This window comes from Leptosomus discolor, chromosome 8, assembly GCF_034619465.1.
Source record: "Leptosomus discolor isolate bLepDis1 chromosome 8, bLepDis1.hap2, whole genome shotgun sequence".
Lineage (NCBI taxonomy): Eukaryota > Metazoa > Chordata > Aves > Leptosomiformes > Leptosomidae > Leptosomus > Leptosomus discolor.
Window position 1 is genome coordinate 46,883,952 of NC_141398.1, and position 20,765 is coordinate 46,904,716.

Genomic DNA, 20,765 nt, shown 5'->3' on the forward strand with positions numbered 1-20,765 from the left:
CTTTGTTCCCAGCGCCGCCGGCCCGCGCCGCGCCGGCAGCCGGGCGGCCCGGCCCGCGCGCCGCTGCCGGGTGCGCGTGCGCGGGGGCGCTGCCGGCCGCGCGCTGCCGCCCGCCCGCCTCGGGAGCGCGCCTGGCAGGCAGGAGAGCTCCGCCGCAGCTGGCGCGCCCCCGTGGCGGTGTTTCCTCGGCCGGCAGCGAGAGCGAGGGAGCGCGCGGTCGGTTCGGGCAGTCGGGCCGGGCACCGAGCGTCTCGGCGAGAGCGGCGCAGCCAGTCGCCCCGCAGCCCGCACGATCGGGGGAGCCAGGCCGCCTCAGCGGGGTCCCGCCCAGCCCAGCGCCCACAGGTGAGCGCGCCGCGGAGGGTGGCCGAACGGCCGCGGAGGGGCCCTCTCCCCACCCGGCCCCTGCGCGGGGCTGCCGCCCGCGGAAGGCCCCGGCGCGGCCGCGGGGCCGGCGCGGCGGCCACGGAGGAGAGTCGGGACAAGGCCCCGCCGCGGCCTAAACGCAGCCCGGGCGTCCGGTTTCCTGCCGGCGCCCGGGCCCCGCGCCGCCGCCCGCGACGGGGGCCGAGGCAGCCTGGGCCGAGGGACGAGGCGCGGCGGGCCCTTTTACCCGGCCGGGCCTGCGGGGCCCGAGGGGAGGAGGGAAGCAGCGGCGGGCGGCTCCGAGCACTTCTACGGGGCTATTGTGCGCCAGGCTCAGGCGGCGGCCCGGTTGCTGCGGAGGGCCCGCCGTGCTCGGGCCTGCACCGCCTGGGCCGCGGGGCTGCCCCTTTGTGGGCTCGGCCTCGGCCGCGCCGCGCGGTTCGCTTTGTGCTCGCGGGAGCGGAGCGGGGCCCGGCGCCGGCTGCCGGCGCGGCGAAGGTCAGCTGGGCCGCGGTGGCGGGCCAGGCGGGGGCGGCCTGCTGCTCCGCGCGCCCGGCGGCGCCCCTCTCTGCGTGCGTCCCGGTGGGCCCAGCTGCCGCGGGACACAGGTTGCCGGAGTAAATGGGCCGCTGGGTGCTCGTCTGTGACGCTTTCTGGGAAGGCTGCTGCCTCCCTCTGCTCTGACCCGGTGAGAGCAGAGAGCGGGGGAGATTTTTGCTCGGCCCACGGTTTCCCCTGCGAAATTAAAGGGCTGAAGATCTTCGTTCTTTCCCCATCTCAGCGGTTTTAAAAAGACAGGAAACAATAGCGTTTGTAGTGAAAGGCAAAGTATCCTAAGTATTTCTGCAGGAGAAGAACCAAGTTTCTTTTCCGGTGGTGAACTGGTGGCACTTTTATTATAAGCTCACGTTTCGTTTGTAACTGTAAACATACAATATTTCTCTAATAATCTCTCTTCAGTCTCTATTTCAACCTATCTAGGTGAATACTACCTTTTCTCTGTAATAAGCAGGTTACTCCTGCTAAATAAATAGATAAAGTGACTTAATTTTTTTAACGTGGCAGATGAGTGGATGTTAGGAAGCTGATAGCTAATTGGACTAGGTCATGAAGGACATGGGATATTCCACGCATGGGACATAGTTTCAGTTGTCTGTTTATCTTCCTTCTAAACTCGGAGGCTGGTGCATTTCGGAGGGGGAGAAAAAATGGAAGGGGCTTTTCTCAACCCTGAGCTGTTCAAGCTAGTCTTCAAGATTTGAGGTATTGGAACACAGGTAGACTAATACAGAGGCTTTTAGGGTAAAACTTGTATCTCTGGACTAGTAATCTGTTGGAGAAAATAGCTTCGGGGAGTATACCTAAAGAATGAATTGATTAGTTCTAGTTTTATTGTTTGTTCTACACTCTAACATTTATGTAAAAATTGAGTGCTAAAATGATAATTGCATTAATTTGAGTAGAAACTAATGTTCTTAAATAACTTCAGCACTTTTCACAGCAGTGAAAAATTATACAGGAAAGCATAAGGGTAAGAGTCATCCATCAATGGTGTAGTGTTAGGAACCTGTTGTGACCCAAAAATTCTGAAACTGATGAAACAATGAGCATTTTGGTCCTGAAAGTGCATGTCGTGACAAAGTATCTTGTCCATTAATCTTGTTATTTCCATTGGTAAGGTTTTAATGCTATAGTCTAATTAAACTGTACTAGAGGACTTAGCTCAGAAATTCAGTGGCTCCGGCTAAGTAGGTGTGAACTAAGGAAAGTAAATATTTTAAATAACACAAGTACTTTCCATACTTAGGTTTGAGCATAGTTGCTGCTGTCTGCTTAGTGTGAATTGAGAAAGAGGTACTGCTCGGATTTCAGACACCTGCCTCTAATGCGGAAGAGGGTGGTGCATGAGCATGTTCATGTAAGAAGCAACTCTCTTTGGTCTGAAAACTCTAAGGAATCAAATAGGACAGTTTTATGAACTTTGGTCTTCATATGAAATGTCCTGGAAGACTATACATGCAACTCCTCTGAGAAACATGATGTTCTTAATTTTAAGTTAGAATCACCTTGCTTTATTTCTCTGCTGGTAATAGTGTTTTTAATCTTGTAACTGTCAGCTTTATAAGTTGGACTGAGTTTTGCCAAATAGATTATCAGTGTGTGTTTTGCTTTAATGGTTGTCTCATTTTCAGGAGCTGAGCCTAACCAGAATAGTCAAGGTAAATCAATGGTATCTGACATTCTGGGCATGTATAAGGAACTCTGTTCTGCAGTTGTGATGCATGTACCCAGTCAAGAAGGCCAAAGTGAAAACTGTGTTTCCAGCTGCTTACTGTAGTTATCTGAATCGCTGGTTGGTGCTGTTAAGTGCTGCCTGCTGCAGAGAACACGAACAGTGAAGTCAGGATGCTGGCAAGCTCTAGTTCATGTCAGCCATCACTGAGGGCCTAAAGCTTAGGATCTCTTCTCTGAAGTTTACAGCTGTAAACATCAGGAGTGTCATAGAGGCAGGAGATAATTCTTCCTGGATTTTTTTTCTTTTTTGTTGCTTTGGTTTTTGAAGGAAAGTCAGCATTAAGAAAAGTGAAAACTAGTTGTGATTAAAAAAGAATAGTGAGAGATACCTCTTTTGACTCTAACAAATACATGACAGGTAGAGACATGTTATCTTAAAATGTTTCATTAGTAAGAGAATTTGTTGTAAGTAATTTACTCTTTTTCAAAGTGTGCGTGCTGTTCATGTCTTAATGTACAATGTCGTGGTAAAAATGCTTTTTTATTGTGTGTCTTCTGTGTATGGTATTACATCGTGGCCTAGAAATTAAGAGATATATGTAAATACTGTGTTACTGCAGGTTTACTCTAGTTTTTCCTGGTAGCACTTAATTGCATATAACAAAAATCTTCCCAAGTCACTGGCTTGGGGTTATTTTATACCATGCTCTGGTGTGTTTAGCTGTTAACTCTGCTAGGTAAAAAAAGAAGACAAAACCTAGCATTAATGCCCCATTAATACTCTTAAGTTTTATGCCACACTTCATATATACATGTATATCCAGTTCTAGTCCAGACTACGTACTATGTTTCTGTAATGCCCAGGACAACTATTTTAAATACATGCCTGTTTGAGTTAATCTATAAAATGGTGATTCTTTGCGTTATCACAGGAATAATGAGAGATTTGGTTACTAATTCCACAGTACTTTAATCAGATAAAGTGGTAGATAAATACAGTTAACCAAATGGTGCGCTTCAGATTTTGACTTATTTCTCTTTGTAGAAGCTGAATACGGAAGCAGAGGTTGGATGTGTTTTCAGTGGGGATGTACAATATTACTTGAATGGTGAAGATTGTATTGTCCCTTTGCATCTGGAAATGCATTTTAAAAAATCACTGTGGATCTATTCCTACACGGAATTTGATGTAAAAAGAGCAGCAAATTCATCTACAGGCAGTTGTTGATAATTTTCTTTTTTGTTTGTCTTATCTAGAAACAGGTTTGTACCTTTTCTTGTAACAATTGATGACCTTGCTGAGACATGAAGAAAAATAAGGAGAGTGTAATGGTAACTTCTGCTTCTTAAAGAATTAGTCATAAGCTCCCTTAAAGTAAAACAGCAGTTCTTTGAACTTTGGTTTGTGTGGCTTGAAGTCTTAAGTTAATATTTTAAAGTTCTTTCCTACAGTTCTTGCATATAGTACTAAACAGAGCAAAACCTCATTTAGTCATTGATGAAAGACCACCGTGGCTTTTCAGTGTTTGTTGGTTTTGAATACTGTCAAAGAGGAGCATTTAGAATACTGCACTTTTTTAAGAGTTATTTTCAAACACATATTCAGATGAAATATGTCAAGGGAAAACTATGTATGAAGGGAAATTATGTGTTAAATTTTGGTAATATACAGAGTGTCAAAAGGTTGAAAAGGTTTTAACTGGAGTAGGAGCATTTTAAAACAACTTAGTGTTAAATTAGAGGAGGGAAAGCTTGAAAATAAATTCTTTTAGGTAAAAATTGCTAGAGCTGGTGTCTAGCTTAGAAGTGGAGGTGTATTAAAAGGCTTATCTTTGTTGTTTCTGTTTACTGTGTATTACAGATCTTTTGTGAGGGAAGGTTCTGTGTCTTCTGTATTTTGCAAGGGGATTACAACTGAAATACGAGGCTTCCAATTTCTGTTTTGTAAATCTTAGTACATGTTGCTTTATGCTAAAATGCGATGTAGGTACTAGTTCAAAGTGAGGTTTAAAAGTTAGTTTTTCCTATGATTTTTCTAAAGTCAGTTAACATTATTTATAAAATATGCAGTTAGTTGCTTTTAACACATCAGTGTTAGGAAAGAAGAAATAATAGAAGATGTAGCATTGCACAAGCTGTAGCACATCCAGGGTACAGTTCTGCAGTAGCTAAAGACAGTTTCTGTTCAGGCTGCCAGAGATAACTGGCATTGTTGCTGTCACCAATGTCAATGTGAAATGGGAAAGGTTTAGTCCGGAGTTCAGTTGAAAACTAATCGCCTGTGAGGAATGGGTAACTATTATCTGGTTCACTTCCCAGAGCAGCTTGCTGCATAGTAACACAAGAGCCAGTGCTGCTGCAAGAGATGTCATCCTCTGCCGTTGTGGGTGCGCTTGGGATCAGTGTAAGTGCAGGCTTACTTACAGCTGAGAGAGAATGGTCTTGCCCTCTGCTGCCAGCTTGATTTTGATGTCTTCCTGGTGTGCCAGTGTAAGCACTCATGTGGTAGTGCAAGATTGATCTTGCTGAATACATTACCTTAAAGAGAAAGAAAACTAATGGGTAAAAGCAGGCAGTACAACCGTTCATTTTGGTGGCAGCTTGCTTTTGTTTGTTGTAGAAATGGTGGAATTGCACTGTGACATAGTCTGTGTGCATGCCTGGAGTCGTGGAGCCGTATTTGGTGGACTGTTAGTTGCGCTATAGGTGAACTCTTTTCTTCAGTTGTTTGTAATGGTATCTGAAAGCTCTGAAGAAATGCTGTAACTGAGCAGCTCTTAAAAGTGCTATTGAAGTATATAAGAACCTTCAAACCATGTAAGGTTGCTACTTTCTCTTTGAAAGATAATGACTGTAACTCCATATATCAGCTTAGAACCAAGACCTTAATCCTGTCCTCAGCTCTGTGCAAATGGACTTTCTGGTTTTAGGTTGGTGGGTTTTTTTTTTTTTTTGAAGCCTCACAACCTCCTGTCTTTTTTTTTTTTTTTTTTTTGACCAGACATAGGACTCAGAATTTGCTACAGTCTTATGACCAGATATTTTAATCTTAAATTAGCTAATGATGTTTTGGAAATCATGTTCAAAATGTGCTTCGGTATGCATTTGTGTGTTGACACGTGTATAACCCCACTTTAAGGTGTAGAAGATAAACTTGTGATGTTTAACTAAAGCTAGTTTTTAAATTCCTCTAAAGTTGTTCGCTTTTGCCTATATGGGAGCCTTAAGTCTTGTTCTTTTCCTTCTTCTTATGTGCATGTGCGGTTGCTCAGCTAATCTTTTGAATTCTGAATAACTTTATTTTGAAATATACATGCACATATATATGTGTTATATATATACATGTAAAATCATTAAAGTCCCAAATTACATTCATTTGCAGGATTTTTTTTTCCCTTTTTTATGTACAAAGATGTCAACGCAGCTGAGAGTTAATTTGTGGAGGGTTCATCTCTACACGGCCGGTATCTGTGTGATTACGCAAGTACATTAAGGATGTAATTTGAAGACTGGTTGTACTGGTGTGACTAGGGAATAATTTGGCTAGCAGATGTTGATGGTGTACTATAAAATTTTAGTCTGGCTTTGTGCTAGGTCAAATATAATCATTAAAAAGGAAATTTTACAAATAAAAAGTATGCATTCCATAATAGAAGTTGAGACTGACATTCTTCTAAAACAGCACCTGTAAAGCAGTAGTTTTAAGAGCACTCTTATGCATGTTAAAACCGGCTGCTGCCTTAAACAGCTGTATCTTAAATTCAGGTGTTCCATTTAAGGAAAAATTGTTGTTCCTTGTACAATCATAACTTTTCCATGGATGTACAGGTGCTTATCTACTAAAGGAGTACAGTGTGGGGGAAAAAGATTATTTCATGAAGGCTGTTCCTTAATATGCATATAAGGAAATAGATTTAGGGTTGCCTGTGAAACTTTAAATTTTTTATTTCCTCACTTTTGAATGCTTGATCTTACTCTTGTAAAAGAAAAAGGATAAAAAGTACTGAAGTTTACAGTTGCGCTCGAGATAGTTGAGTCGCCAGGATTTGATGTTTGAGATTCAGCACTGCAACATAGACTCAAGTTTTGATTCAACTACCTAACAGAAGAGAGGACAGTATTTTGCAGAGAAGGACGTAGCAATAGGTGTTGAATTTAGAAAGTATGGGTAAAGAGAGCGTGAAGTAGCAGAAAGATACTTCTACTCCTGTTATTTCCAAACCCTTTATAGTATCTTATGTTTTATTTTCTGATGCAAACTCAGGCCTGACTTCAAAGTGATTATGGTTGAATTTTAATTTTGTGTGCCATGAAGCATTTCCCAAGCAATACAAGTAAGTGAAATAGTGAGTGCATTTTACTTGGCATTTGAGATATACCTGATCAGAATTTAATGGCAATGAAAGAACATCTAATTCTCCTACCCAAGACCTCTTTTTCTGCTGAATTTGAATCACTTGCTTCAAAAACTGGGTAGCTGGATCTTCACAAAGTAAGGTGAGGGAATATTTTGGTAATACAAGGATCCCTCTAAAGAAAGGTTTCTTTATTTGCTTTTCATAAAATGTCAGTATGGAGTTGATGTCTCGAGGCCTTCAGATTAGATACAATAGAATTCGAGAGAAGGGTGTTGCCAATGTCTCGCTAATTTATCTCTTTGATGTATAAAGTATTGGAATGAATAGAGGGCAGTTTTCCGTATGTGAGCAGGAGTTGGAAAGTAAACAGTGATTGAAGTTTGACTATTGCTGACTGTAAAAATGGAGATGTTAAATAATTTAACATGTCCTTTAGTGTATAGTGATATTTAGTTATGACTAACCTGAAGTAAATTTGAGTAGGGTCTACAGAGTTAATTTGGTATCCTTATCAAGTTAAGTCATTCCCTTTTGCATTAATGTCTGAGACTCACAGCTACTTATGGTATTTTAAAACCTGTGAAAGGCAGGGAAGTACTTGTCTGTGGTGACTCAGAAACTTGTGACAGAGCAGGAACTAAACCCAGGTCTCCCATGCCACAAACTGCTGCTCTAGCATTATTGGGGGGGTGGGGCAGGGCTCCTTTGGGTTTTTTGTTAAGATTTCAAGGAATGCTCAATCTTGTAACATGGTGGTCTGTGGAGTTAGCAGTTCAACCCATTTCTGTTTGCTGTGCCTCAGGTTGATAGTACTTGCTGGAAGAGTGCTTTTATTTGTAAGAGAAAGCCACATTCTAAAACTGATGTTTTCATTAAAAGTTTTTTTAGTAATATCTAATGTCCTTTCTCTGTGCACAGAGCACACTGAACTGAGCTGCATCAGGATCATCGTCCAACAGTAATTCAGCCCAATAATTTCTGTTTTGTTGCTCTGTGCAGGAGTTTGACCATGGTAGACTTGTCAGCAGTAGCCAAGTGTGAGAATCTGAGTGACACTATGATAACGATTTAAAGAAGGTGGTTTTTTGGTTTTTTTTTTAATGGTGGCAGTTGAATCTTGTGCAGCAATACTACAGAAACAGTTCAGAATTGATGAGCAGGGAAAACTTAAGTCACTTAAATAAACCGTATTGGTTTTAATGGAGGCACATGTACTTCAAAGAACGGATGCTAGAAATACAAGACATGTAAAAGATGAGAGTTTAAAGAAATGAAGTACTGAAAAGTTTGGAACCGTCAGATGTGAAAATGCCACTGTGTTTTTGCTCCTCTTTTACTAAGGTCTTAGATTTTTACAATGTAAGTAATTTCAGTGCTCTTTATTTTCTACCTGCAGTAGAACACAAAATTCAAAAACCTGTGTCCCGTCTTAGATTTCCATAGCTTTCCTTTTGAATTAGGTATCCAGAGTAGGAAAGCCTTAATTCCAAAATGTAGTAATATCCATTTTAACAATACGGACTTAAACCTTTACGTTTAAAATGTTGTGCATTTTATTCTCTTCGTGTCTGTGTGATAAAATAAAGACATCATCTTAAATTCTTCTAAATGTTCTTGCTTCTGAAGACTAAATACCTGGATAAAAACGAAACAAAACAAAACAACTCCTAACTTGTAAAAGCTTTCTCTCAAAATGACTAGAGATTCTGTGTAGGTCAGTATTAGAAATTCTGAAAAATTAGTAATTTTTGATGAGTTAGAAGTTAGGCTTCCAGTGTCACTACTCTGTGCTGTGATGCCTTATGTGTAGATTTCATGTTTGACATACCCTGAGGCACCAAGATTTGTACTCTGGAATCAGTATCTCAGTTCTCCAAGCCTTCCCCTACATGTTTGCCCTCCACAGGTCAGGTTGCCTTCTTCACAGGGCTCCGCTGTCAGCTGGGCTGCATAAAGGAGTACAGAACAACGAAGTAAGGATCTCCAGAAATTATTATTTAAGATGGAAATATGTATGAGCCTAAGCAATGCACAAGATGGAGAGATCTTTATAAAAATAGTCAATGTATGTAATGCTGTCTTGGCTCTTTCTACAGAGCAGCTTTCTGTGTCATGATCAGCCTCTTTTGTAGGCCAGGTCCTCCTTGACCAGGTCTGGTTATTTTGATGGTCTGCTCCCTAGTGCTATTTAGTTATGCAGGAAAAATATTGAGCATAAAATAGGTCTTGAATTTGAACTGCAATAGTTATCGCAGAAAGACTTTCTATGTGAAGACACACCAAAGTACAGGAACCTCTTTTAGTTTAGCCTCGCTGAATTAAGGTAGGCACTTCCATGCCACACCCTCTTCCCTGTGTCTGCCACAGACACAGGAGTGGTGATGCAATATTGCGTGGCAATTACAGTATGCAGGGAAGAGTATAGTTTTTGCAAAATCAGACTGAGGAAAGAAACACAGCCCCCAAAGTGTCACACTTGGTAGGATTTGCTGTTAGCACTTAGTGAGGGTGGGGTGTTGTCGTCCCCCCCTTTTTTTTTTTTTTTTTTTTTTACTAATAGAGTGTAGCTGTATACGAAGCCCATCTATGATACCTAATAGAACAGAATTAAGGGTTTCCTGCTTTATATACTTCTAAATGGTAGTATATGTTACAGCATGAATAAACTTGCTTTTTTTTCTGGTGCTGTTACTAATTCACTTTGTAGCTGATCCTTCTGTATGCCTGCCTTACTTTTTATTGCAACAGGCTACATCTGGAACTGTTTAAGAGGTAGCTTGTCTACCTGTGTTTATAGAAATTATTGGGCTGAATTACTGTTGGACGATGATCCTGATGCAGCTCAGTTCAGTGTGCTCTGTGCACAGAGAAAGGACATTAGATATTACTAAAAAATAAAACTGTTTTCCCGGATATTTGTTGTTTTCATAGAGTTGTCTGTATCTTCATATCAGGTCGGTCTTTATTTTGTTAGATTCTGTGGTTTCTGCCATCTTTGTTTTGAAACCTGTAGTTCTGCTTTATCTCAATTAGCTTTTCTGTGCTCGAACTATGGCAGGCTGCGGAAAGACACGTTTGGTTTGGTATCTGAGGCGGCGAGTGTGGGACAGCTGCTGTTTTGAGTTCGTACCATGTTTTTTCATACTGTAGGTTCTGTGCGTGGGCATACTAGAGGGTCAGGGTCCTATGCCAAGGAAGGCTCTGGCCCCTGGCTGCCTACCGATACTGGCACTGAGGATACAGAGCTAGTGAACGGAGAAAAGAGAAGGCTGTTGTCACAGAGCACCACTTCAGGTGCAGCGCCAGAGTGTGCAGTGTACAGCTGCAAGTGGTATTTCCGTATCGCCTTCTTCATGCCTCTGTAGTAGGTGGGATTCGGCAGTGTCAGTGAGATAAATTATTTGCTTGTTTTTAAAAAGGAGAAATATGGTAAATTCCGATTTGGAAGTGGTCTGTGATCTTTTTAATGCAAGTGTTTGGTTTTGATTGTATTTAAAGAATGATCCTTTGTCTCTCTAATTTTGTTTATATATAATGGGAAAGGTTGTTTCACTAGCTGGTTTGTGGGTTAAATTTCTTTTATTACAGTAGATTACCAAATATTAATAATTTTTTTTATTGTTGTTTATATCACTTTAATGTATTGCTGTATTTTTTTTCTAGTGGTGGCATTTGATAAATTGTTTTTAGTATAACTTGAATTTTCAGGAACTTCCTTTATAGTTCCCCTAGCTTTTGCTTTCTGTCCTACTTCCTCCTTCCAAGCTCAAAAGGTGGGGGAGATAAACAGCCTATTTTGCTTTATAATTTGTTGATTGTCTGAATTTACAAAGAAATCTGTTTTCTTATTTAATACTATGTATAATTAGAAGATGTATGAAAGCTGGGATGTTCTATACGACATAGTACAGAGTGGTGCAACTCAGGTTTTTGCTATTGATCGGACGATTCTAGTTTTCATTCCAGAATGAAGTTTGGAGTTTTATCAGTTAGTCGTTTTTTCTCTGAACTTTGTTCCTCAGCTTATCTTTCTTTACAAGGCTGGACTATCATAGCAGTATGGTCTCCAGTATTCCAAGCTAACCTGGACCTTGATTCTCGAGAATATGGACTAGAGTGCAGGTTGTTCCCTTTTTTAAATTGATGTTCTTTTGTAGTCATGGTGGTGGTTGCTTGCTAATAGGATCTTTATGTGGTTGTTCTATGTCTTCTGTAGGACACTGTTCCTTCTTAATTTTATGTTATAAAGTTGTTGGAAAGAAAATCTTTGATAACTAAAAAAAAGAATACCTCCTGGGTTGATGTTTAGTGTTCTGGCATAGATAGGCAGGGGAAATTGTTAGTGACAGTGATGAAGCAGAAGTCAAACAGTGCTTGCCAAGGCTCAGGTTTTTGTATTGGATTAGAAACAGGTCACTGTAATTTGATGGGCGTAATAATACTGTTTGTGTTTCCATAGTGCTGTTTGGTTCTGCATCTGCCACATAGTATGCATTGAATTTGGATAATATCTGGATGGCCCAGGAGCAGTGACTCAATTTGTGATCATACTGTATACAAGAGAACATACATGACAGCATCAGAAACATTGAGTGTTAAGGTCTGGTGGTTCACTGCAGAGGTAGCCACAAGGATGGTGACTGATTCCACGGTTATATAAATCCATTGGGATTTCCTTTGCTGATGATTGGAAAGAGGGGTTGGGAGGGAGTGTCTTGAGGTGCGAGAAAAAAATCTACCTGTCATTTCAGACAGGCTGGGTCACTACAAGGTGGTAGAAATTATTGTAGTTTTGTATGAAAAGGAGATGAACTGGACAAACGACCTTTTAGAAAAGGAAATCAATGTGAGACTGGCCTCAGTTTTGTAAAATTTGTTTTGTTTTATAACATTCTGTTGCATTGGATTGCTCTGGCTTTTTGTTATTATGCAGGAAAACAGAAGCCCTGAGGTGTCTGAAGTAACAAATAGCCTATAGTTAAGGGCACTAAAGAAAACAGTGTCTGGAAGGATTAAAAACATTCATAATTCATGAATCAAAAACAATGTATAGAGACTAAATTCTGTTATGTAGTTGATTAATAATTTATGTCACAAACTGTCTTCTAAAAGTTTTGAAGTAGGCCAATAGGCACAGAGACTGTGCATAAGCAGGGATGCGTCCGATGTCAGATTTGCAGGAGCAGGCATGCCTTTGGTATTAACCGTGCCAGGCCTTTGTGATCTAACCTCTCCCAAGGGCTGTGAGAGATGAATTGAGAGACTTCAAAATGGAAAAACTTTGGGCCCTAAAATGTCTTTTAAAATTTAACTAGAAATTTGAAATATTAATTAAAAAAAAAAAATATTTACAAGCTATTCTGCAAGACATTTGTGCGTAGTACACTCCAGGTTATGTATGTTTGATTGCGGAAGTGCAGTTTTGGTGGCAGTGAGGGCGATATATTGTATTTTCACTATAGCCTGCTGCAACCTTTTTCCCTTCTCTTTTGCTGTACATGGATGCTTATGAGCGCAGGAGGGGACAGAGGAAAGGTAGATTTCTTGGAAAATTATTTTCAGAAATACTGAGTACACGCAGCTGAAAAGCTGGCTTTTCTGTAATGCTGTAGATGTTGTCCTCAGCAGCTATGGTGTGAAAATAGAGTATCCTAAGAATCTTTAATATCAAACTAACCTAATGCTACTTTAAAAATTGCGAGAAAGTTCCCTACTTAAAATACACTTGTGTGCCTTTTTAATTGGAACAAAGTGTGCTTTTTAATTACGTTCATTCTCAAGACAACGTTCACTTAGGACTTCTGTATCGGTCACACTTGCGGTTTCTTGGGCATGACACTGTGTGTGCGCTTTGTGTATGCTCGTGTGTGCACACGCACCCCCATTCTTATTTCTAAATATACACACACAGTTCTCTGTTGCGTTCATAAAACCTTCCTTCTGCTGCTAAAGAAATATTAGTGACTCTTTAATCTTTTCCACATATTGTTTATAGTATTTTGCAAAATGTTAATTGTTTGTGATGTTTTATAGAAGTTGTCAATATCAAATTGTACAAATACCTGATGGTATTGGCTAATCTTCCTGTATCTTCTTTTAAGTTCTTCTTTACATCTGTTTAACGAGTATTTTGAACAGTTTGTTTAGCTTTTGGGTTTTGACTTTCTTTGGCCTACATTGCATCTTGAAATAAGTAACCAGTCAGCATTCTTTGCAACTTTGAACACTATCATAAAATGTTCTCATTTCCAGTGCTCTGTAAGAGAGTACTGTTTTAAAAAAAGTGTTATTTTCAAATACGATTGTACAGTTAGAAAAGTTGAAAGATTTTGTATTACTTGGTTGATGGCTGTAATGCATTAAGAAGGCATTTTGAATGGAAGTCTCCGAATTCAGTTAGTTCTGAAATGTGATTGAAAAAAAAATTTATTGCATCACATATAGGCATTTGTGATAATCACTCCTCAGCATGATTATATAATGAGATCTTTTTTTGCCTTCCAGCTATTAAGATGGCTATACAGAAGTGTTGTGGTTTTTTTCCAAAACTAGTATTCAGTTACCCTCTTAAAAGCAAATTAAAATACTAAACCCAAGTCTAACCTATTTGATATGAGCAAAGATTTTGGAGAAGTGGATGGTGTGAACTTGAGTTTGTCAAAGGTGCCCCATATTTCAGTGAAATGCAGGAGTTGTGATGTCTCGAATGAATGGTGGCTGAAGTGAACACCTTTGAAAGATGGGAAGCTGCCAGTTTATCAGTCTGTTCCTATATACAGTTGTTAATTCCACAGCATGAGGTACATCATCTTTTTGAACTTCTCTTGAAACTGCTTTCCTTATATCTGCACCTCGGCTGAGCTTTTTAAACAGCGTGTTGGTTGCATCGTCCTGTTCTCACTGTAACTTTGTTTTACCCGTCTGGGGTTTCAAAGGCTTTCCCTCTTCAGGCAGGGTACCTTGTGTCACAGCGCTGCAAAGGGCATGCGGTGTTAGCCAGGTGTTAGCTGTCCGAGGGCTCCTGGGTTTGTTTCGGGGCCAGCTGCTTTGCTGCAGGAGAGCAAGCCCTGGGCCATGCTTCAGGCACTTCAGAACATGCTCTTAGTTTCTCAAAAGCCATTTCTGTGCTGGTCGTCTTCAGCTTTTCTGTTTTGCTCGAGAACTTTCTTGACTCGTAGCTGGTGGGGATGTTGTATGTTGGACAGCTGGGGCTGAAGCTGAAGTGTACCTTGTGTCGAGTTAGTGGGTTTTTGTTAGTGGTAACTGGGCGTTATTTGCACGTGTTATAGTGGTCTTCCTTGAACAGGCCTGAGAATTTCAAACAGTAGGAAAGCATTTTTAAAGATAATTTTCTTTGCTCAGATACTATAGCCTTACTTTTTATGCAACCAAACCAATTTATTGCAGTGTGTTCTTCGGTTGCCTCCGCTGAAACTTGTACTGCCATGATCTTGTCATTGTTACACCCATATTCCGTAACACCTGAGCTTTGCTGGGCCCAGTGTGTGCATCATGCAAGCATGTTGACTTGGTTTCCAGCTCCTTTATCCTCAAATGGTTCTAATTCTTTTCATAGTCCCTGTGGATATTCAAATATGCCACCGTGTTCTGAGTTTGTGGGACGTTTCTGTTCCTTGAGATGGTGATGGTTTTGCTTCGCTGAATAGCTTTTATACAGGCGGAGAACAGCCCTGTGGAGTGGGCACGTCGTAGCTCCGCGGTGGAAATGCTCACTCGAAGGGGCAGGGACAGGGGGCGACATCCACGTATCGAAGCGTTTTGGCGGGACCTGTAGCTTTGAAGAGCAGTTCGGGGGGGTGGGGTGTGGTGTTACTGGCCCGTCCATCTGCCGGCGCCCGGTAGAGCCCGGCTGTGACACGTGTGAAGCACGCGCCGAGGAGCACGTATCGTGCTGTGCCACCTGACTCTGGGGTGAAGGAGCTGCGCGCGCGAGCACTGCGGGCGGGGAGCGGAGGCGGCGCGGGGTCGGGAGGCCCTGGCGGCCGGGAGGGGCCGGCTGAGCCGCGGGCAGGCCGGGCCGGGCCGGGCCGGGCCCTCCCCTCCCCTCCCCTCCCCTCGACTGGCAGCGGCGGGGCGGGGCTTGCGCCGCCCGGGAGTGGGGCCCAGCCCGGGGCAGCCAATGGCACGGCGCCTCGCGCGGGGCGGGGCCGGGCCGGGCCGGCACAGCCGCTGGCCGGCGGGCGGGCGCGGGGCAGTGCCGGCGGGGAGGAGGAGCAGGAGCCGGCCCGGCCCGGCGCGGCGCGGAGGTTCGGGGAACCATTTTGGGGCGTCGGGCCGGAGCGTGGCTGTAGCCTGTGTGTGCGGCCGTAAATGGCGGGGGTCTGGCCCGCAGCGGTGACAGCAACGCGCGGAGCGGCGCGGGGTCCCGCTGGGATCGCGGGGGTGTTCGCCGGGGGCAGCGCCCGGCCCGCGGCCCCCAGCCGCCCCGTGGCCGTCCGCTCTGCGCGGAAACGCGATGAGCTCCATCTCTCCCTATGACGGGGAGATCTGCCTCCAGCTTCCTGCATCCGTGGAAGGGAGCCTTGTGTGCCTGCTTGCCGGGAAGTAGAGCCAGCAGGGGGAAAGGTAGCGGCTTCGCACGGCGTGAAGCTGGTTTTGTAGGAGCTGAGAAATCGTGTTCCTCGGGAGAGCCGGTAGCGTGCGCATTTCTCCCTTCGCCGGAACGGTGTGGGAAATACTTCCGTCAACGGGTCCGTGCGTTCTGATGTCATCACAGACAGAGTTTTTCTTGGTCTAGAACTAGGAAACCTTAAAATAGGTTTTTCCCTTTTCACTCTTTCGGTTGGTGGAACTTTTCCAAATTTGTACAATCTTTTGAATAATTTGTGGTGTAGGAACCTAACGCTTTTGCAGATGACACCTAGTGTACCTTAGTTTGTCACGCTTGCTTAGAGACTTATTCCAGTGTGTACGAACAGAGATAACATAGTAACAGGTATTGCATATAGGGGGTTTTTAGCTGTAGTAAAGTTTTTTGTAACTAAAAAATAGCTTTAAACTTAGTTTTCAGTCCTGTAGTTGTTTTTACCTGGTTTGCAATTGTACGGTTTTGATAGTTTGGTGGGTTAAATGTATTGCACTGTTAACACTTTCGCTTGTGATTAACTTGTAGTTTTAAAGATAGCTATAAAAAATAAACTTGTCTGATTTTCCAGTCATGATGTATTATTCATCTTTGTGTGAACAAGCGTGATGGAAATGTAGGCTTTGAGCAGGTTTAAGCTTGGTAAATTACAGTTTATAGCTTTATCCATTTTTTTCCTTACGTGCTAATCTCAGTGGTCTGGTTCACAGACTCCTGATTATTTTCATTCCCTGCTCATTTGGGTGGTCCTCGGTTGTGGAAGGTGTATGTGCAGGCTGGTACATACAGAAGCAGTGATAAAACAGGGCTGTACGGGTCTTCCCTCTAGTAAGTACTTCCATAGCTTAGAAAGCTTAAGTGGGAAGTATGGCTGTGCATAAGGGCTTTTGCAAAGTTTGTAGGTTGCTTAATTTAACTGTTGCACCTCTGAGAGGTGTAATTAAGGAAACCAGAGCTCACCCAGCTTGTTAGGCTGCCTAGGGAACCGGTCTGACGCAGTGGTTTTCACCAGCATTATCTGTGGGTTACTGGGGATCCCTGGATCGGGATGTATAGGTTCAGGTACGATGAAGCACACACAAACTTTTCTGAAATGTGTGTGTTTACGATATTAGAAGGGAAACACTTTTAGAATTTTACATACAAACATGCCTGTGATTCCCGGGCTTTTCCCAAGTGAGCAGTGTGATCAGTATTTGTTCTCCCGTGTACAGTTATTCTCTGTGTATAATTTGTTCTAGGGTGTAGAACTGCAATGTGCCATCGTCAGCCTCCCACCTGTGGATGTTGGGGAAGAGGAGCAGCAGTGCTCAGTTGTCACAGAGGCCTTATCATTTGAATCCCCTTGCAACAAGCTGGTGTGGCATCGCTTCCCCAAACATACACTTGGTTTGTCACAGATACGTTAAACTTTTCATTGAAGCTGGAATGCCTTACAGTAGCAAAATAAGGCCAAAAGATACAAACATTCCTGTCGTATCTCTGCAGTGCCAGCACTGAAAACCACTGTATGTTTGGTTGTTTGTTTGTTTTTTCTGACGATAGGAACTGGGTATTTCTAGTCCAACAAACCTGAGATGAAAAAAGACTTTGGCGGGGTGAGGTGATGCTGTTACTGGTCATGTAGGACTCCTAAAATAGGTGACTGAATCTTAGACACTTTTGTTTTGCTAGCTCTGGACTGGGGAGAGGTGCTTCTGTAGAAGAATTTGCAATTGCCTGTCTATGATTACTGTTTGGTCAAGGGATAAGTTATTTTGCATGTGGGAACCTCTTAGTTGCTTTGTGTCCTGAACAGAGCATGTCTTGAAAAGCATGCACAGTATGTATATGCTGCTTTGAGGTGCCTAGTCCAAGTATGAGTAAGTTTGTGGGTGAAATGATGCTAAATATGGGGCAACTTGCATATTGCCTAATATTCCCGTGTCAAATAGCAAGGAGATTAAAGATGAGGTTTATTTTGAGAGCTTCTTAGATACGTGACAGATACAGAGCTGGTGTACTTGCAGAGAAGCACTTAAGGTGGTTGAGAATTTTACTGTGTAGTGGAAGCCAATTTTGGATAGCATTTTACTTTCCTTAACCTACAAAGGTAAGGTTTGTTTATTCAAAACGGAGTGTTTTTTTTTCTAGTAGCACTAGTAGTTCCTTTTGCAAGGAGGAGCATTAGGGGGGTGCAGGAAAAAGTGTAGCATCCATAACATGTTAAGAAATACGGTATTTTTACCACATCTGTGGAATGCTTGAGCAAGCTGTTTGGTCAGACAGCTGTTAACTTTTGTCTGGGGCCATTTGAAAGAACAGCGTAAACTCCACTGAATGTGAAACTTCATCAACAGTGCCTTTTCAAGTTACTGGAAATGCTTGAGGACTTGTACACTAAAATTAATTCTCAAATTTAATCTTTTCAATTTTTTATTTGGGAAACTCAATAAAATAATTGCTTTGTTTTTCTTTTATGGTATCTTCACAAATGGTTTCGTTCAGGAAGGTGAAGGATGTGCTTTACAAGCTGTGGGCCTTAGTAACCCAGTAATGAAAATGAAGAGTCACTGTCCTGTCCTGGGAGAAAAGCAGTGTAGTCATCTTCTCAACTGTGTCCTTCCTTGCTGTCCTTTCTCAAATTTTTTAAAAAAAGTGTACAGTAAACATGATTACTGAGAAAGTCATGTCCAGAAGATAATTTTTTTTCATTAAAAATGGCTAGTTTCTCAGTAAGTACATGGCAACTTAAAATTCAGCCTTAGAATTGTTCCGTAATGCTCCTAGTTGTTGCCCACAGGTGATCTGCTTGGAGTATTTAATAAAAAAACCCAAACAATACAATGAATTTCTCTGAGGATTTCAGTTACCTTTTAGCATATCTTTACTCATCTCCCTTGCAGCTTCCAATAAGTAATTTCCACTTTGGAATAATTAGTAGAACTTGTTAAATTTGCATGTCATACAAGTGTCTCTGTTGGATGCAGCAGAATTGATACTCTACATGTAACACATCCACAGTTGGCATTACAGGGTTTTTTCCTCTCATTTGTATCTGTTTTCTTTCGAAGCTTCTTTGTAAATCAGGAAGTACTGCATGCAGAGGGACACGAAATGTGTTTAGATAACTCACTGTTTTTTCTCTCTTTTGTTACAGCAATGAGCCGTCAGACTGCTACAGCACTACCTACAGGTACCTCAAAGTGTACGCCGTCACAGAGGGTGCCTGCACTGACTGGCACCACAGCTTCCAATAATGACTTGGCTAGTCTCTTTGAGTGTCCTGTGTGTTTTGACTATGTGCTGCCACCAATTCTTCAGTGTCAGAGTGGCCATCTCGTTTGTAGCAACTGTCGCCCCAAACTTACGTGCTGTCCAACTTGCCGAGGCCCGCTGGGCTCCATTCGTAACCTGGCTATGGAGAAAGTTGCCAATTCTGTACTATTCCCATGTAAATATGCCTCTTCCGGATGTGAGATAACTTTGCCACACACAGAAAAAGCAGACCATGAGGAGCTGTGTGAGTTTAGGCCTTACTCCTGTCCATGTCCCGGTGCTTCATGTAAATGGCAAGGTTCTCTGGATGCTGTAATGCCACACCTGATGCATCAACATAAGTCAATTACAACACTTCAGGGAGAAGATATAGTGTTCCTTGCTACAGACATTAATCTTCCTGGTGCTGTTGACTGGGTTATGATGCAGTCTTGTTTTGGCTTTCATTTCATGTTAGTATTGGAGAAACAGGAAAAATATGATGGTCACCAGCAGTTCTTTGCAATTGTACAGCTGATAGGAACACGCAAGCAAGCAGAAAACTTTGCTTATCGACTTGAGTTAAATGGCCATAGGCGGCGATTGACTTGGGAAGCAACTCCTCGATCTATTCATGAGGGAATTGCAACAGCCATTATGAATAGTGACTGTCTAGTCTTTGACACCAGCATTGCACAGCTCTTTGCAGAAAATGGCAATTTAGGCATCAACGTAACTATATCCATGTGTTGAAATGGCAATCCAACCTCTTCAGGCCAGTGTTTAAATCCGTTGCATTTAATTTAGCAGAAACTAGGGTAACCATCTTTGACTGTCAGACAAATTATTTGGTAGATGGAGGGTAGACATATATGAAGGTAAATAAAAGGAAAGGCTGTTAAATTACAGGAAGCAGTTGCATGTAGTAACACTAATATATTTAAAAGAAGTCCACAGTAAACCACTGAAAAATATATATACACCCAAAATGGGCATCTTTTGTATTAAGAATTGATTCTACAGGAAATGTTGTAAAATAATTCTAAAAACTTGTTTGTAGATTGATTGTACTGTTGAAAAGGATACTGTTTCGTGTTTTTGTTTGTGTTCTTTTCCTCCCCCCTTTGACTGACAAGCCATGTTGAGCGGTCTGGTCTCTGGCCGCTGCTTCCCCTCCCCCCCCCCCCCCCTTCCCCCTTTGTAAGTCACTACATAGTATTGCTGCTGTTTGTGTATATTTTTTGTGTATTTGCTAATTTTTATTAACTTCTAGTTTTTCATTAAATAAATATGACTTTCTTTTCTGTAATTCAGGTTTTTCTCTTTTTTTGTATCTTTTAAAAATTAATTACAGGTGTCATCTTTTGATATGCATAATTGCTATGGTAAAACTTACGTTTCTGTATGTTTGGTAACTTTTGTCTCTTTCCAGTAGTCAATTCATTGGTGATACTGTTCTTAATTGAGCTATTTTGTGAATGTACTGAACTCAAGAGGAGTACTTATGTTCAAAGATGTATCAGGAAAGAAAGCTCCTTTAAAAACAGGTCTAGATGTTGTTGTACTTTGAGTTATCTTCTAACAAAAATGAACAGTTACTAAGAATTTTCCGAATTAAAAAAAAAAAACAATTCGCGTTTCAAATTTAGAGATGCTTAGAAACGTGATTGCATCCTTGTATTTGTTGGTTTTGCAGTACAAAGAAGGTATTGTCTTACACAGTATTTGTAATTAAAAAGAGACCATTTGTTTTTTAAAAAAAAAAAAAGGCAGTCAGAATGAGATGTTTTCAGTCTTTTCTATTTGTCATTAAAAGAATACCTGGCAAATTAAAAAACCCCAACTTTTGCTTTTTGCTTTAGCTCAAAGTTTGACACACCAGTACTTTTGCTCAATTTCTTGTCTTTGCAGCTCTTGGTTGTTACTGAAGTACCTGTCCTGAGCCGCTTTTTGTGTAGCGTTTC

At 42.0% G+C, this 20,765-nt stretch overlaps 1 protein-coding gene across 3 annotated transcripts; it reads left to right on the forward strand.

Moving 5' to 3' along the window:
• Positions 1 to 301: 301 nt before the first annotated feature.
• On the forward strand, positions 302 to 19,973 carry SIAH1 (siah E3 ubiquitin protein ligase 1). Of its 3 annotated transcripts, none has more exons than XM_086469039.1 (2): positions 302 to 345; positions 18,704 to 19,973. In XM_086469039.1, exon 2 carries the CDS (start codon positions 18,706 to 18,708, stop codon positions 19,552 to 19,554), a length of 849 nt encoding a protein of 282 aa, XP_086325165.1. In that variant the 5' UTR covers positions 302 to 345; positions 18,704 to 18,705; the 3' UTR covers positions 19,555 to 19,973. The 3 variants fall into 3 exon arrangements, with proteins under 3 accessions (XP_086325165.1, XP_086325164.1, XP_086325166.1); XM_086469038.1 differs by lacking the exon at positions 302 to 345 and adding an exon at positions 15,455 to 15,545; XM_086469040.1 differs by lacking the exon at positions 302 to 345 and adding an exon at positions 15,650 to 15,670.
• The last annotated feature ends 792 nt before the right edge of the window (positions 19,974 to 20,765 follow it).

What these genes read in the sequence shown, in the direction of transcription:
- SIAH1 (XM_086469038.1), top strand. Translation starts at nt 15,455, where the DNA reads ATGACGGGGAGATCTGCCTCCAGCTTCCTGCATCCGTGGAAGGGAGCC. An exon ending in TAGAGCCAGCAGGGGGAAAG is followed by an intron (nt 15,546 to 18,703) that starts GTAGCGGCTTCG and finishes CTTTTGTTACAG; the next exon opens with CAATGAGCCGTCAGACTGCT.